General features: G+C 42.6%; 1 protein-coding gene across 4 annotated transcripts in view; it reads right to left on the minus strand.

Moving 5' to 3' along the window:
• Positions 1–16,679, minus strand: part of LOC140463093 (microtubule cross-linking factor 2-like) — a 121,816-nt gene that overhangs the window by 69,203 nt on the left and 35,934 nt on the right. For all 4 annotated transcript variants that reach the window (XM_072556807.1, XM_072556806.1, XM_072556808.1 and 1 more), the window contains exon 4: positions 1,281–1,343. In XM_072556807.1, the coding sequence (XP_072412908.1) occupies positions 1,281–1,343 (63 nt within the window). The remainder of the gene's footprint in view (positions 1–1,280; positions 1,344–16,679) is intronic.

Here is a 16,679-nt window from a genome sequence, read left to right on the forward strand (position 1 = left end):
CAACACTGCACATATTTGCAAGGCAAACTCATTCAGATTATCTTGACTCACGACTATTTAAATTGCAAGTCAAGCTTAAGGGCAAATGAAAGTAGGATCATGCTATGTTGAGCAATGTTACAACATGAAAGGTACGGTGGCCACCTTGGTTTTGTAATTTCCTGCTGTTGACATTAGACGCAAGCAAGTACTTTCTAGTCAATTGTCATGGAGGAGGGTTTGAATTAGAGGGCAAGATATTCCCTTGATACTACAAACACTTGGCTTGGAAGATATCGAACAAGTACTGGTTGATTTCTAGGATAAACAGATTTGGGAAAAGAAGGAACATAGCAGAGAGAATGTTACCCTCGTGAATGAAACACAAAAGACTGTTATGCAAAATCTGAGCTGCAGTATTTTTAAAAAGATATTTAAAAATTGTGTAATCATGTTTGCAAGGAACACTAAGCTATAATCCAAGGATCATGGACTTGTTTTAACCTGCTGAATCTATCAGGGAAGGCTGCAAACTTTGCCAGGGAGTTCCCAATTGCCTAATATCTCAAATAATGCCTGTAATTCTAAAGCGAAAAACGATATCTCTTAAATTTAGCAGTAAAATTATTTTACAACAGAACTCTGACATTCTTCTGTACCTTCCTACACTAACCATTATCTTGTTCTAGGATGGACCAATGAATCATATATCTGTCAATGTTGCCATTGAAGGAGATGATTGTGGTGTAGACTGTTATCAAAGGGCTGCAATTGCATTTTTAAGAAATCTTCCCAAGCAGCTTGCTTGCCCAAGGAGAGCCCATTTGAAACAGCCTAACTGATTGTCAACATGTTTTGAACTGTAGCAACAGTTGTGAAACTACCTTTAATGTGGTATTCTTAAGAACATTGCCAAATATGAACACAAATGACACATCAAATCAAGTCTGCTCATTTTAGCTTAAAACTCTTAAACTTTAAAGAGTTTAAAGTTCACGAAAAATCAACATGTTACAGAATAAAATGTCTCAGATTGCCTTTCTAATTACACTCCTATTACACTGTTTGCTTGAGCAGTTTTCTCTGCTGTTTTACTCCCATCTTAATTTAAAACAGATAAGCTTAGTACCTCCTTTAAAGCACTTGTGCCTGTCCAAACACAAAACCAAGGAAACTCAAACCACATCCTATCAGTCGGGCAGTTAAACATTTTCACATTTATACAGCTGCAAGCCTTATATTTAAAATAATTTATAGCAAATCATTGATATTGCCACCACTGAATAAAATTGTTTTGGTACCTGCAGCATGGGCTTCTTTTCTGGTTTTGTAGCAACGCGGCTACCTCTTTTCTTCAGGGAGCTCTGAAAGAAAAAGCGGGAGGTGTTATTTTTATTAGAATTCTAACCATTGCATAGGGTGCATTTCATGATACATAAACTATTTCAAAAACACAGAACCAGTGGCCCATACTAGCTACTCAGAACACATTCTGGAAAATAGTTGGCAACCACATGCTGAGTAGTTAATTGAGTCACGCACCCTATTCCCTTCTTTCATTAAATCCCAACTTTTTAATATGTCGTGCACGCAATTATCTCTAATAAACAAAGCTGCTTAGTTAGAGAAGTGCAGTCAGTTGTAAACTGGTACTGCTATTGAAAGTAGAGAAGATGAAAAGGGTCATGGATTAAGAACTTGGTTTTTAATGCACTCACTCATTCCCAAAAGACAAAAAAAATCTTAGGTTTAAGATGCTGTAATTTATTTGATTCTCTCAATTACTCCTAGTGCAAGGACCCCAGGCAAATAAGCATGGGACTCCATAGTTTGGATTAACGCTGGGTCAATTCCTCTCCACCTAACTCTGCGCAAACTACAATTGTCCACCCGCATTCCCAAACTGACCTGAATTTCCAGCTCCCGGTATAATCCATCAAGAAAATGTCAAGCTCCTTCTTGAACACAGTACTTCAGAAAGTAATTATTAACAATAATGTGAGTCTACTTGAACCTAAAGCATGTGTTGTACTCAAAAGACAGTGTAGCTATTACAAAAAACAAATGAAATAGTATTTCATACTAATAGTATGCTCCAGCCTACATTTTTTGGCACGTGGATTATCATTTCACCTATTGTGGATTTTACTGACTTGAAATACAAGGAATGCTTCCAACAAGCAAATCTTTTCTTTAACTCATTTTAAATACATTGCAGTTTTTGATTAGTTGAACAGTACTGTATCAAATAGCTTTTGGTCCAGTACTAGACCATAACCATCAATCCTACCTTTCTGATTAATGAATCAAAGTACTGAGAAGAATGCTCTTATCAGATGTCAGAGGCAAATCACTTTCATTGTTGCTCGAAAAAGTTCCATATTTGGAGAAGTATATATTGCTATAATCTGGTTCAATACTACAAATGTACTTATAGCACAGAATCTATTGGCTCCCAAGAGATAAAACTTCATTTGGCTTGACTGTTAATCCAGAGACCCAGGTAACGTTCTGGGGTCCTGAGTTTGAATCCTGCCATGGCACATGGTGGAATTTGAATTCAACAAAAAAAAATGTGGAATTAATGATGACCATGAGTCCGTTACAAATGGTTGGAAAAACCTATGTGGCTCATGAATGTCCTTTAAGTAAGGAAACTGGACTATGTGACTCGAGACCTTCTGAGCAATTTGGGATGGGAAATAAATGCTGGTTGAGCCAGCGACATCCTCATCCTGTGAACGAATAAATTAAAAGTGAATGCCTTTCTCACCATGATGGGACCAGCTGCTTTTGAAATGATGGTTCACCAAGGTTGCCAAAAGAACCCTAGTACTAAGACAGTGTATTCTGGTATCACTAAGAACGAGTTTGCAATGAAAGAAAGCAGCTGCTCAGCGAAACTGTTGTAGATTGTTGTTCAAATTAAAGAAACTCTCTTGTCACTGTGTGTATGGCAAGAGCTTCAAAATCAGAGTTTGAAAGAGGAACAATAAAAGAAACAATAAAATGCATGTGACATTTTTGCACAAAGACCATAAGCTGCCATGGAAACAGACCTGCTTTAAGGCCATTGGCACGGAAATGGCAGCAAGAGATATTTGCAAAGGAGTCATTTTCCAAAGCCAGCAGGGGAAGTCCACTGGATTTCAGCAAGGTCCAGGCTACAGCAGCCAGGTTCATGGTCTCTCAGTCAGAAATTTAGATGTTACCACTGCTGTGGTCACCATGTAAATATTCCATTTCTAGGCAAAGTGAGAAGGCAGTCATATCTGGGCAGTAACCCTGCCCCCGATCACAGTCAGGTGCCAAGGCACAAAAGCGCCTCAAATTGAGTTTATAATAGATCTAAAGCCAGTTCAGGAGCCTCCAACTCCTCACTATTGTTTATAATAGTTTTGAAAACAGACTTTGATGCTATCAAGCAGGAAAATTGATTTGTGCTCAGTGTGCAAAAAGAAAACAACATATGGAAGATGAGAATAATATGACTAATGATAAAATTCCAGTGTTCACATTCAAAAAGATCCTCAGATTCATAACTTACTGACATTGTGATATCTCTCATTTATGTCTACTTTCTCAGGTGATTACTAAGTCACATTTAGTTATGCTTAACTGGGACACGATTGACTAGTCATTCCAATAACTGTATTCTTGTGTTTGGAGAAGTTACTGTCAGATCAGAATATATTTGATTCTATTATTTGCCATCAGTAGTACTGAAAGAGGATAAAATATCCCAATTGACAAGGAAATTAGCAAAGAAATTAACGATGTCATTAAACTGGACTGAGTCATTGACAGTAATGATTAGTAAGAATGTATCTGAAATCATCAAAACACGAAAAGAGAACAGTGATCTTCGAACTAGGAGGACAAATTGATAAAATTAGCCATTAATATGAAGTTAAATATTATAAAGTCAGCAGATCATGCAAATGTGGACATTCATTTAAGATTATGGATATAGACAGATTTGTTTCTACCATTTGAGCTGCTTGTGAATTACTTTACATACAAAAATAATATGCCATAAAATTTGCGAAGAAACTTGGAACCATGTAGGCTCGCTATAGAGCTCAATGATGACATCAAACATTGGTTTAAAGAGTATGATGAAAAATTGCAAGAGGATTTCACACGTAGAAGTGAACTGAATATTGATCGAGGCTCTCTTGTGAGATTTAGAGAGTACCAAGGTTTAGAGAGTGCAAGAGCAAGTTCATTAAATGCACACAGGGATAGTCTGGTTGGAAGCAATAAGCAACTTTTGCTACCTAAAGTTAGAGATGTTGCAAAGTTGGTTTAAAAGTTGTACGTCTTAGAATGTGAGCTAATCATTATGTGGTCAAACACAAGAAAACTGAGAAAACAAGTACATATCAATTTCTTTAAAGTGGAAAGGAAAGTTTCAGTCAATACCTATAGTACGTTGGTACATATTGGGACTATTTCCAGCTCTACAAGTGACAACATTTTTGAGGTTTTGAGAGATTAGTTTGTAACTTAAAGGGTTGCCAAAGGTGTTATCTGTCAGATAGTGTTCCAGAGTTCATGTCAGTAGACTTTAAAATTCTTCAAATAAAGAATGAATCAAATCAAACTCAATCTAATAACACTGTGTCATCCAATATCAATTTTTAAAAAATAAGAATCATAGAATCCATTTAGTGGAGAAGGCGGCCATCAGCCCATCGAGTCAGCACTGACCCTCCAAGAGCCGGCCATATCCTGAAACCCCACATTCACCATGGCTAATCCACTAGTCCATACATCCCTTAACACTATGGACAATTTCAGTGCATCACACCTGACATCACTTCTGCCCTTCACATCATCGCTGATGCCACATGCTCAGTGACTCCCGCCACCCTTACTGCCGTGGTCACCACCACTTCTGCCCCCACCAGCGCCACTCACCTGCATTCTGCTGACATGCCCCCCATAGACCCCACTGTCACTATCCCCACCCCCCAGAACCCCAAGGGGAACACTACCCCTGCTCATGACTCCACCCCCATTCCCCCCACCATCACACCCACTCCAGTTACAGGTTCCGCCCCCACTCCCAGCTCTACACCCACACCAGATCCCAGCTCCCAGCCCTGCTGAGTTTTCACCATCCCCCCAGACCTCCCTCTCACTGAGGATGAACGATCTGTCCTCAGCAAAGGACAGACCTTCATCCCCCTCCGTCCACGCATCAATGAATTTAATACACGCCGTGATGTCGAACAATTCTTCCGTCGCCTCCGCTTCCGAGCTTACTTTCACAATCAGGACTCCCGCCCACCTTCCGAGGACCCCTTCGCCCACCTCCAACACACTGCATTCACCTGGACACCCCGCGCTGGCCTATTACCTGCCCTCAACCTCTTCATTTCCAACTGCCGCCGGGACATTAACCGCCTCAACCTGTCTACCTCCCTCCCCCACTCCAACCTCTCACCCTCACAACGCGCAGCCTTCCAATCCCTCTGCTCCAATCCCAACCTCACCATCAAGCCAGCGGATAAAGGGGGCACAGTGGTAGTCTGGCGCACTGACCTCTACACCGCTAAAGCCAAACTTCAACTCGAGGACATCTCTTCCTACTGCCCCCTCGACCATGACCCCACCCCCCCCATCACCAAACCATCATCTCCCAGACCATACAGAACCTCATTACCTCAGGAGATCTCCCACCCACAGCTTCCAACCTCATAGTCCGGGAACCCCGCACTGCCCGGTTCTACCTCCTTCCCAAGATCCACAAGCCTGAGCACCCTGGCTGACCCATTGCCTCAGCATGCTCCTGCCCCACTGAACCCATCTCTACCTACCTCGACACTGTCCTATCCCCCCTAGTCCAGAAACTCGCCACATACGTTTGAGACACCACCCACGCCCTCCATCTCCTCCAAGACTTCCGTGTCCCTGGCCCCCAACGCCTCATCTTCACCATGGATATCCAATCCCTCTACACCTCCATCTGCCATGACCAGGACCTCCAAGCCCTCCGTGTTTTCCTCTCCAGACGTCTCCAACAGTACCCTTCCACCGACATTCTCATTCGTTTGGCCGAACTGGTCCTCACACTGAACAATTTCTCCTTTGAATCCTCCCACTTCCTCCAGACCAAAGGGGTAGCCATGGGCACACGTATGGGCCCCAGCTATGCCTGTTTCTTTGTTGGCTACGTAGAGCAGTTGATCTTCCTTAATACACCGGCACCACTCCCCACCTCTTCCTCCGCTACATTGATGACTGCATTACCACCACCTCGTGCTCCCGCGAGGAGGTTGAGCAATTCATCAACTTCACCAACACATTCCACCCTGACCTTAAATTTACCTGGACCATCTCTGACACCTCCCTCCCCTTCCTGGACTTCTCCATCTCCATTAATGACGACCGACTTGACACTGACATTTTTTACAAACCCACCGACTCCCACAGCTACCTGGATTACACCTCTTCCCACCCTACCTCTTGCAAAAATGCCATCCCGTATTCCCAATTCCTCTGCCTCCGCCGGATCTGCTCCCAGGAGGACCAGTTCCACCACAGAACACACCAGATGGCCTCCTTCTTTAGAGACCGCAATTTCCCTTCCCACGTGGTTAAAGATGTCCTCCAACGCATCTCGTCTACATCCCGCACCTCTGCCCTCAGACCCCACCCCTCCAACCATAACAAGGACAGAACGCCCCTGGTACTCACCTTCCACCCTACCAACCTTCACATAAACCAAATCATTCACCGACATTTCAGCCACCTCCAAACAGACCCCACTACCAGGGATATATTTCCCTCCCCACCCCTTTCCGCCTTCCGCAAAGACCGTTCCCTCCACCTCTACCTGGTCAGGTCCACGCCCCCAAACAACCCACCCTCCAATCCTGGCACTTTCCCCTGCCACTGCAGGAACTGTAAAACCTGCGCCCACACCTCCTCCCTCACCTCTATCCAAGGCCCTAAAGGAGCCTTCCACATCCATCAAAGTTTTACTTGCACATCCACTAATATCATTTATTGTATCTGTTGCTCCCAATGTGGTCTCCTCTACATTGGGGAGACTGGGTGCCTCCTAGCAGAGCGCTTTAGGGAACATCTCCGGGACACCCACACCAATCAACCACACCGCTCCGTGGCCCAACATTTCAACTCCCCTCCCACTCTGCTGAGGACATGGAGGTCCTGGGCCTCCTTCACTGCTGCTCCCTCACCACCAGACGACTGGAGGAAGAACGCCTCATCTTCCACCTCGGAACACTTCAATCCCAAGGCATCAATGTGGACTTCAACAGTTTCCTCATTTCCCCTTCCCCCACCTCACCCTAGTTCTAAACTTCCAGCTCAGTAACTGTCCCCATAACTTGTCCGGACTTGTCCTACCTGCCTATCTTCTTTTCCACCTATCCACTCCACCCTCTCCTCCTTGACCTATCACCTTCATCCCCTCCCCCACTCACCCATTGTACTCTATGCTACTTTCTCCCCACCCCCACCCTCCTCTAGCTTATCTCTCCACGCTTCAGGCTCACTGCCTTTATTCCTGATGAAGGGCTTTTGCCCAAAACGTCGATTTCGAAGCTACTTGGATGCTGCCTGAACTGCTGTGCTGTTCCAGCACCAGTAACCCAGAATACAATATTTCAGTATGGCCAATCCACCTAACCTGCACATCTTTGGACTGTGGGAGGAACTCCAAGCACCCAGAAGAAACCCACGCAGACATGGGGAAAATATGCAAACTCCACACAGGCAGTCGCTGTGGGTGGAATTGAATCCAGATCTCTGGTGCTGTGAGGCAGCAGTGCTAACCACTGAACCACCTGGTTGCCCATTGCACAAAGTGTTTAGACTGTGAAGGGGTCTTTGCAGAATTACTTGCTAGGTGACAAGTTAGGCAGTAAATTCCATGTTTCTCCTTGACATAAGCTAAACACTTTTCTGTTCTCTCACAAAATAACACCAATATTACGACTAGTTGCTCACCTACAAATTAGTGTTCAAACATGCTCCTTGTCCAAGGTTTAGTTTGCTTAAACATGACATCAATAGAGAAGCAAGAGAAAAGCAGAAGTGAGGATGAGCCATGATACATGAGGCATTCACTCCTGGTCAGAAGGTCATAGTGAAAAAGCAGCAAAGACTGGAGACAGACTGTCAGTGCAATTTAGACCATTTGCCTGAAATAGCAAATCTGTCAAAGAGAAGGCTTGATAAACCTTCTGTAGTCCAAATTCTTCCTACAGTGAAAGTCAGGAGGTAACTGAAAGTAAAAAAAAAATGAAATATAAACAGAAATTGCTGGAAAAGCAGGTCTGGCAGCATCTGTGAAGAGAAATCAGAGTTAATGCTTTGGGTCAGGTGACCTTTCCTCAGAGCAGGACCTGAAACATTAACTCTGATTTCTCTTCACAGATGTTGCCAAACCTGCTGAGCTATCCCAGCAACTTCTGTTTGTGTTTCTGATTTATAGCATCCACAGTTCTTTCGGTTTAAAAAAATAAAATGAAAACTTGCTATTAATACAGATTCCACTAGTACAGCAAAATGAATCTTTGATTAAGACAAATGTTACAGCCCTAGTCATCAAGTGTAGCTGGTTGTGAAGGTTAAAGCTCGGCTTTGACACAGCCAGATGTTGAGAAAGCAGAGTCAAGCAAATGGAAAAGGAGAAATGAACCAGATAGGTTCATTGTAAGTATGCAGGAACGATGAATAAGTATGTCTCTATTTTACATTACCATTTTTCAAATGATATTTTTGCTAAAAAATACCAGCAATAATAAAATATAATTTTAACAAGAAATTATTCTGGAAGTATGGTGGTGATTACAGTAATAACAAATATATACCTAACTTGTTAAAATTTTCAGGTTGTAGGATATTGGCTCAGTTATACTGAATATTATGAAATTATACACATTAAAATGCAAATTGAAACATGTACAAATTATTGTAGGTACAGAGGAAATGCAGTGAATTGCTGTCTCTGGTGAGGATGGTGTAAATATAGTTAATTTGATCATGACTGCATATAAAAAACTTTCAAGGAGACTAACTCAATGCAAACACAGCAAACTGCAAAAATAAATGATCAATATTTATCTGTTTTACTTTTAAGTTTAACTGACAACTGAAAGAGTAAACAAGTTGGCATTACAAAAGCCAGTAAAATCGCCACACAAAGAAAATCATCAGGAGAATCTGGAAGAATTCACAATAAGTACAATATAGATACATTTTGCCATATCTCTCTCATCTCCCTGGTTATATGGCACCATTTTGAGATGTTAGCCTGGCTCAAGTCCCAGTACATTACACGGCTTTCCCTACGCATTCTTATGTGATGATGTTTAAAACAGTGCAGGCAATAATTTAAAATGTGACTGTGTGTGTTTGGTCTCTGTTTAATATTGAGATACACACATAAGAGCTCATCACACAGAACAAACAAGTTGGATTAAGGTGTCTAATTTAGCAAACAAAAAAAATTATATCTTATATCATTTTACTATAAACTTCCAAAAATATTTTTAAATGGTTTACAGCCCAAAATTTTTAAATGATTTTTAAGCATGAATACCTTGAAAGAATAAAACTCTTTGACTTAATTTGAAAATGTTACAGAAGTACTCTTACAATTTTAGATATCCTGAATGCTTGTGTCAAAGTTCCAAATGAAAGATTTTCAATTAAATTAAAAAGTTGCAGGAATCCTACTGACCGCCATCCCCTAGGATTAGCATCAAATTACTTAGGGAGTCTCCTGTAAAGTGCATAGATATCCAAGGGGTTGTTGCAAGCAATTTGGGTGAACTGTGTGCATTAAGATGTCTCCATTCACTGTGACAGCACCTGCTGACACAAGAGAAGATGCCCACTACACCACAGAGTTGGGATCTGGATGGTAAGCCAGGAAAAAGGTGAGATGAAGGGTAAAGAGAAAAATATGGGAATGGGAGCCTGGAAGGAAGGAAGGATATTGACACTTGATTCCTGGCACAATCCAATTTTTGGACTGTACAAAGACAAGATCAGAAGTAAATGATTGTTTCAAGGAAGCTGGTGTGGGGACTGGAGGAGGCATGCGAAGAAGTGGCAGATAAACATATGCAGGACGGAATGGTATGTTTATTCTCAAAACACCACGGATGTGGCATATAATACCAAATTAAGCATAGTTGCTATGACAAAAATGATGACATAGTGAGTGAAATCAGTAATCTAGTTACAGATGTTTGCACCATGAATTGCTTCGCTGTAGTCTTCCCCGTATGTGTCACTGTCTGAAATTAACAATGTCTGAAATACACCATCATTCCAAGTTTCATTTATTTCTGTAGTCTCCAGTGGAGGAGAGTTTTATCGAGCTAATTAAGGGAGAGTACACTGACCCACAACAAACAATTAGAAGTGTCACTTATGGATGGAAGCCTAATATAAGGCAATACATGTGCTTTACATTAACTGCCTGCTTCTTACAGAAAGACAAATCAGCTTTAGTCTGAACACAATCAAATTTCAATCAATAAAAGTACCGCAAGTTACCAGACCCTAGAGAAACAGCTATGGAAGATCGCTGCACAAACATCAGAACTGATGCAGAGATCAGCTGTGTATCCTAATAAGGAGGATGCTAAGACTTTGCTGGAACAGATGCCCTATTAGTTTAACAACAATATCCAGAGCTAAATAAGAAAATGGCACAGTATCAGTTTTCAGCTGTAAGATGCAATAAGCTTGTACAATATCTTTGGGTTAACAGCAGCAGTGAAAAACATTCTAGGCCAATTCAGATTTTGGTGAGAAGAGGCCCAAAAAGGTAAAATTTTTAAAAACTTCCCTTCAGGGCCTCAGGAGAACAGATCTACTTCTATGTTCCCTCTGGTAAAGCATAGGCCTTCCTTGCTTCAATGTCCCTATCTATTGTCATTACCGTTTACACAACCTGCACACCGGAGATGTTCCCTGCCTTTACCTAGTCTCAGAGGGTGTTCTCTGGTCAATGGAACTTTCCACTACTTTCTGATGCCTTCTTGCCTGGAATGTGGCAACACAATTTAAACCGAAGGGACAAAAACCTCAGGCCTCAGTTCGAGCGAATCAGGTGAGTGTCCAACTCATGTTGAACTAGGTGAGATATTCCTTTATCATATAGTTTTGAGTACCCAAAGTAAGCAGTAAAACTCAAGTTTTTTCATCTTTTTATTGCCAAAAAAAGGCTTGGGAACTGTAAATAATTCTGCCTTAAAGCAGCATTTGTCTTCCACTTCACAGAAACAGCATTCATAATATAGAGAAATGAAAAGTCACACATCTTAAAGATAGTATATAAAAGTATTTTGTGATGCTGCACATAACTTGCAGCGAACTCTTGGGTGGTGTGATAACATGATGTAGTGTTATGCTGCTATGAGTTACAGAATGCTACAGTTCATCAAATAGCCATTTGCATCATCCTGTCTGCACTGGATCTCTAATTGAATTGTACATTAAGTTTCATTAAGCCTATGGAGATCAAAGCTCTAGCTTCAACACCTAACATTACCACGGACACTACAGATGGAGATACTTGTCCCTGTTGAGCAAATGTGCAATCGAACATCAAACAGGACTGCACTCATATAAACACAATAGAAACTAGGTCAAATATAAAACAATTTCTAGATTGTTGTGTGCACAGGATAATGGTGTATCACTCAAAAAGAGCTGTCAAACCTGACATACATGTCCTCTCAGTCTGAAGTTAGTACATACATTCCCTTTAAGGCAGGTGGATACTAGACCATCAGCAAGATATTTTGTACTGGATTAGTGGTGCTGGAAGAGCACAGCAGTTCAGGCAGCATCCAAGTAGCTTCGAAATCGACGTTTCAGGCAAAAGCCCTTCATCAGGAATAAAGGCAGTGAGCCTGAAGCGTGGAGAGATAAGCTAGAGGAGGGTGGGGGGTGGGGAGAAAGTAGCATAGAGTACAATGGATGCTTCAGGGCAGAGGAAATGACCTGGGAGTTGCAGTGGGAGTGGGACTCCCTGAGATTCTTGTAGGAGAGGAGGAAAACTTCTCCAAGGCAGGCATCCTTGCAAGAGGATTCGCAGTAGGGTTAAAATCAATGAGGTAAAAACAATGACTGCAGATGCTGGAAACCAGATTCTGGATTAGTGGTGCTGGAAGAGCACAGTAGTTCAGGCAGCATCCAAGTAGCTTTGAAATATTTTGTGCTACAGCCTGGAGACACACAAGAAATTGTTTTATATCTCATGTATTGTTTCCGACAGTTTCCTTCTATAACTAACAATTTTATTGAAATGTATACAGCTCAGCTGCTTTTAGCAATACCATATTGTTGAGAAAATTATCCTGTTTCACTGACACCTGGTAATGTTTCAGGAATATAAGAGACAAGGCATGATGGGTCAGTTAGCTGGGTTTGCAGTGCAGAACAATGGCAATGCCGTGGGTTCAGTTCCTCCGTGGTCTGAGGATGCCATGAAGGATGCTCCTTCTCAATCTGTCCCCTGATCTGAGGCATGATCCTTCAGGTTAAACCACCACCAATTATCTCTCTCTTAATCAGTGGGCAACTCTATGGTCTGCGGCAACTAGGAGAAGGTGAGGACTACAGGTGCTGGAATGTCAGCGTCGAAAAGTGTGCTGGGAAAAGCACAGCAAGTCCGGCAGCATCCGAGGAGTAGAGTCGACGTTTCTGGCATAAGGCCTCCATCAGGAATGTGGAGGGGGAGGGAGTGGATAGATGTACAGGGGGTTGGGGGGGGAATGGCAATAGGTGGATGCAGGTAATTGTGATAACTTAGTGGGGAGGGTGCCACAGATAGGTGGGAAGTAAGATGGACAGGTAGGACAGTTCAAAGGGGGTGGTGCAGAGTTCGAGGGTTGGATCTGGGATGAGGTGGGGGGGGGGGGGGGGGGGGGGAGATTTGAAAACTAGTGAAGCCAATGTTGATGCCATGTAGTTGAAGGATCCCAAGGCAGAAGATGAGGCATTCTTCCTTCAGTTGGAAGGTGGGTTTGGTTTGGCACGGCACGGAGGGTGTTCAGGATTTGCATGTCCTTGGGGAAGTGGGAGGAGGAGTTAAAGTAATCGGCCATAGGGAGGTAGCATTGTTTGGTGCATGTTTCCCAGACATGTTTCCTGAAACACTCTGCAAGTTGGCACTCTGTCTCCCTGATGTAGAGGAGACCACATTGAGAATGATACATGCAGTGAATGAGGAGAGTGGATGCACAGGAAAGTCTCAGCCGGATTTGAAATGATCCTCTGGGGCCATGGACAGAGGTGAGGGGGAGGTATGGGCACAGGTTTCGCACCGTGTAAGGTGGCAGGGGAAGGTGCCGGGTGTGGATGATGGGTTGATGGAGGATGTGGACCTAATGAGGGAGTTGCAGAGGGAATGGTCTCTGCAGAACACAGGTAGGGTTGGGGAGCGAAATGTATATTTGTTGATGGGGTCAGACTGTAGGTGGCAAAAATGGTGGAAGATAATGTGCTGTATCTGGAGATTCTTGGGGTGGAATGAGGGGATTTGGGGGCTTCTATCCTTGTTGCGGTTGGGGGGTGTGTGGAGTTTGAGGACGGAGGTACAGCAAGTTGGAGAGATGTAGGGCATTGTTGATCACATGGGAGGGGAAATTGCAGTCCTTGAAACGGGAGGACACCTGGGATGTCCTGGGGTGGAATTGCTCCTGCTGGGAGCAGATGTTACAGAGGCGGAGGAATTGGGAGTAAGGGACAGCATTTTTAAAGAAGGGTCGGTGGAAGGTGGTGTAATCAAGGTAGTTGTGGGAGTCGATGGGTTTGAAATAGATGTCATTGTTCAGTCGGTAGCTGGATATGGAGATGGAGAGGTCCTATGGTCTGGCAGGACTATGGCAAGCACTGGGGAATATGAATTCAGATAACTCATAGCTGCATGTAATATATTCAGGGCAAGATTTAAACTTAGGCATAACAAAAGTATCAGTCAAGAACAAAATTTTTCTTTCCCTAACATACTTATTATAGAGTTATAGAATCACGGAGTTATACAGTATGGAAACAGCATACACCTTGCCAACAAGGTATCCTTTATGAACCTAGTCCCATTTGTGAGCATTTGGCCCATATCTCTCTAAACTCTTCCTATTCCTGTACCCATCTAGATGCTTTTTAAATTTTGTAATTGTACCAGCCTTCACCACTTCCTCTGGCAGCTCATTCCGTACACGCAACACTCCGTGAGAAAAAGTTACCCCTCAGGTTCCTTTTAAACTTTTCCCCTCACATCTTAAACCCATGACCTCTAGTTTTGGAACTCACTACAGAATCATTGGCGACCTTTAAGCGACAGTTGGATAGGTACATGGATGGGTGCTTAAGTTAGGACAAATGTTCGGCACAACATCGTGGGCCGAAGGGCCTGTTCTGTGCTGTATTATTCTATGTTCTACTCTAAGGAAAAGACCTTGGCTATTCACCCGACATATGCCCCTCATGATTGTATAAACTTCTATAAAGTCACCTCTCAGCCTCCGATTCTCCAGGGAAAATAGCCCCAGCCTATTAAGCCTCTCCCTATAGCTGAAATCCTCTATAACTGGCAACATCCTTTAAATCTTTCTAATCCCTGTCAAGATTAACAACATCCTTCCTATAGCAGGGAGGCCAGAATTGAATGTGGTATTCCAAAAATGGACGAACCAATGTCCTGTACAGCCGCAACATGACCTCCCAATTCCTATACTCAATGTACTGACCAATAAAGGCAAGGGTACCAAACACCTTCTTCACTATCCTATCTACTTGTGATCCACTTTCAAGGAGCTATGAACTTGCACCCCAAGGTCTCCTTGTTTAGCAACACTCCCCAGGACCTTACCATTATGCCCTGCCCACATCTGCCTTTCCCAAATGCAGCATCTCAATTAAACTCCAATTGCCACTTATGGCCCATTGGTCCATCTTAGGGTCACAGAGATGCACAGCATGGAAACAGACCCTTCGGTCCAACTTATCCATGCCAACCAGATATCCCAACCTAATCTAGACCCATTTGCCGGCACTTGGCCCATATCCCTCTAAACCCTTCCTATTCATATACCTTTTAAATGTTGCAATTGCATCATCCTCTACCACTTCACCACCACTAGCAGCTGATCTAGATTCCATTGTACTCTGAGGTAATCTTCTTGACTGTCCACCATACCTCCAATTTTGGTGTCCTCTGCAAACCTACCAACCATATATCTATGTTTACATTCAAATCATATAAATAAGTGACAAACAGCAGTGGTCCCAGCACAGATCCTTGTGGCACACCACTGGCCACAGACCTCCAGGCTGAAAAACAACCCTCCACTAGCACCCTCTGTCTCCTACCTTCGAGCCAGTGCTGTATCCAAATGGCTAGTTCTCCCTGTATTCCATGTCATCTAACCTTGCTAACCGGTCTACCATGAGGAACCAGGTTGAACGCCTTATTGAAGTCCATATAGATCATGTCCACCGCTCTGCCTTCAGCAAGTGTCTTAGGATAGTTGAGGAACTGGTTGAAATGGACTTAATCGTGTAAGATAGACAGATTACCATGTGCAGACTGTCACACATCTAGGGCAGTTAGCTGATCTTATTATTTCCAGTAAGCTTGTCTGTCAAGTCCTGTTTCATCTCTGGAATCATACACTGCTCCAAGCTTAGTAAAATCACAATTTTGTTCCTCTCCCTGACTCACTTCACTTTCTCCAACCTGAAAAGTGAGCTCAAGACCTTTTATCAATGCTTCCTCATGACAACGTTTTTGTATTATTACTCCATGGATTTTGGGCATTCACTCCCATTTGTTGTCCATCCCCATTAAAGTAGTTAAGAGTCAATCACATTCCTTTGGGTTTCCAGTCACATGTAAGCCAGCCTGGGTAAGGATACTTACTCCGAAGGGCACTAATGAGCCAGATTGTTTTTTTGTTTTAAAACAACAATTAATAATGTTTACATGGTCACCATTAGGCTATTTTTTTAAATCCTGGAATTCTACTGAATTCAAATTTCACCACCTTCCATGTTTGAATTCAAACCCATTTCCAAATAACATTTGGAATTACTAACCAATGTCCTGCCAGGTTTCTGAATTACTCGTGACATTGCCACCACTATCCCTCTGCCTTCGCAATCAGCAGGAGGGATACAATGGCCCAGTGAGGGCCCCTGGCTTCAGATGAATTGCTCATTTAGTCAACCAACACTGGGGCTGTTTCAAGGAGCACAGTCAGCTGTGCTTATTAAAAAAAACTGTTTAAAATGAGACTGTGCCAAGCCTCACTATTATCATTGCAGCAGGAATAAAAATATGTCTGAAAAGAAAACGTCATTCAAAAAAGATGTAAGTAAGATAAAGTATGTGAAAGCAATCAGAACAACTCTGCACAGGATTAGTTAACATTATCCAAAATTGCTCTGAATTGAGCCAGGAAGTGGTGTTAATCAGGCATGTTTTGTTAAAATACTGAACTGAGCCAAAATGGGTGTTGGACTGGAAAGTTCAAGGAAGCTCCATTGATTTGCAACCTGTATATTAAACACAAACGATTTCCTTTAAACTGAACAGCCATTTCCTGTCAGAAAAACAATTTGGTGTTGCAAACAACTTCATGATTGTTGTTGAGGTGACAAGTTCGTAAAATATTTGTTTAGAAAGTATAGAACGTTAT

Source organism: Chiloscyllium punctatum, chromosome 37, assembly GCF_047496795.1.
Source record: "Chiloscyllium punctatum isolate Juve2018m chromosome 37, sChiPun1.3, whole genome shotgun sequence".
Taxonomy (NCBI): Eukaryota; Metazoa; Chordata; class Chondrichthyes; order Orectolobiformes; family Hemiscylliidae; genus Chiloscyllium; species Chiloscyllium punctatum.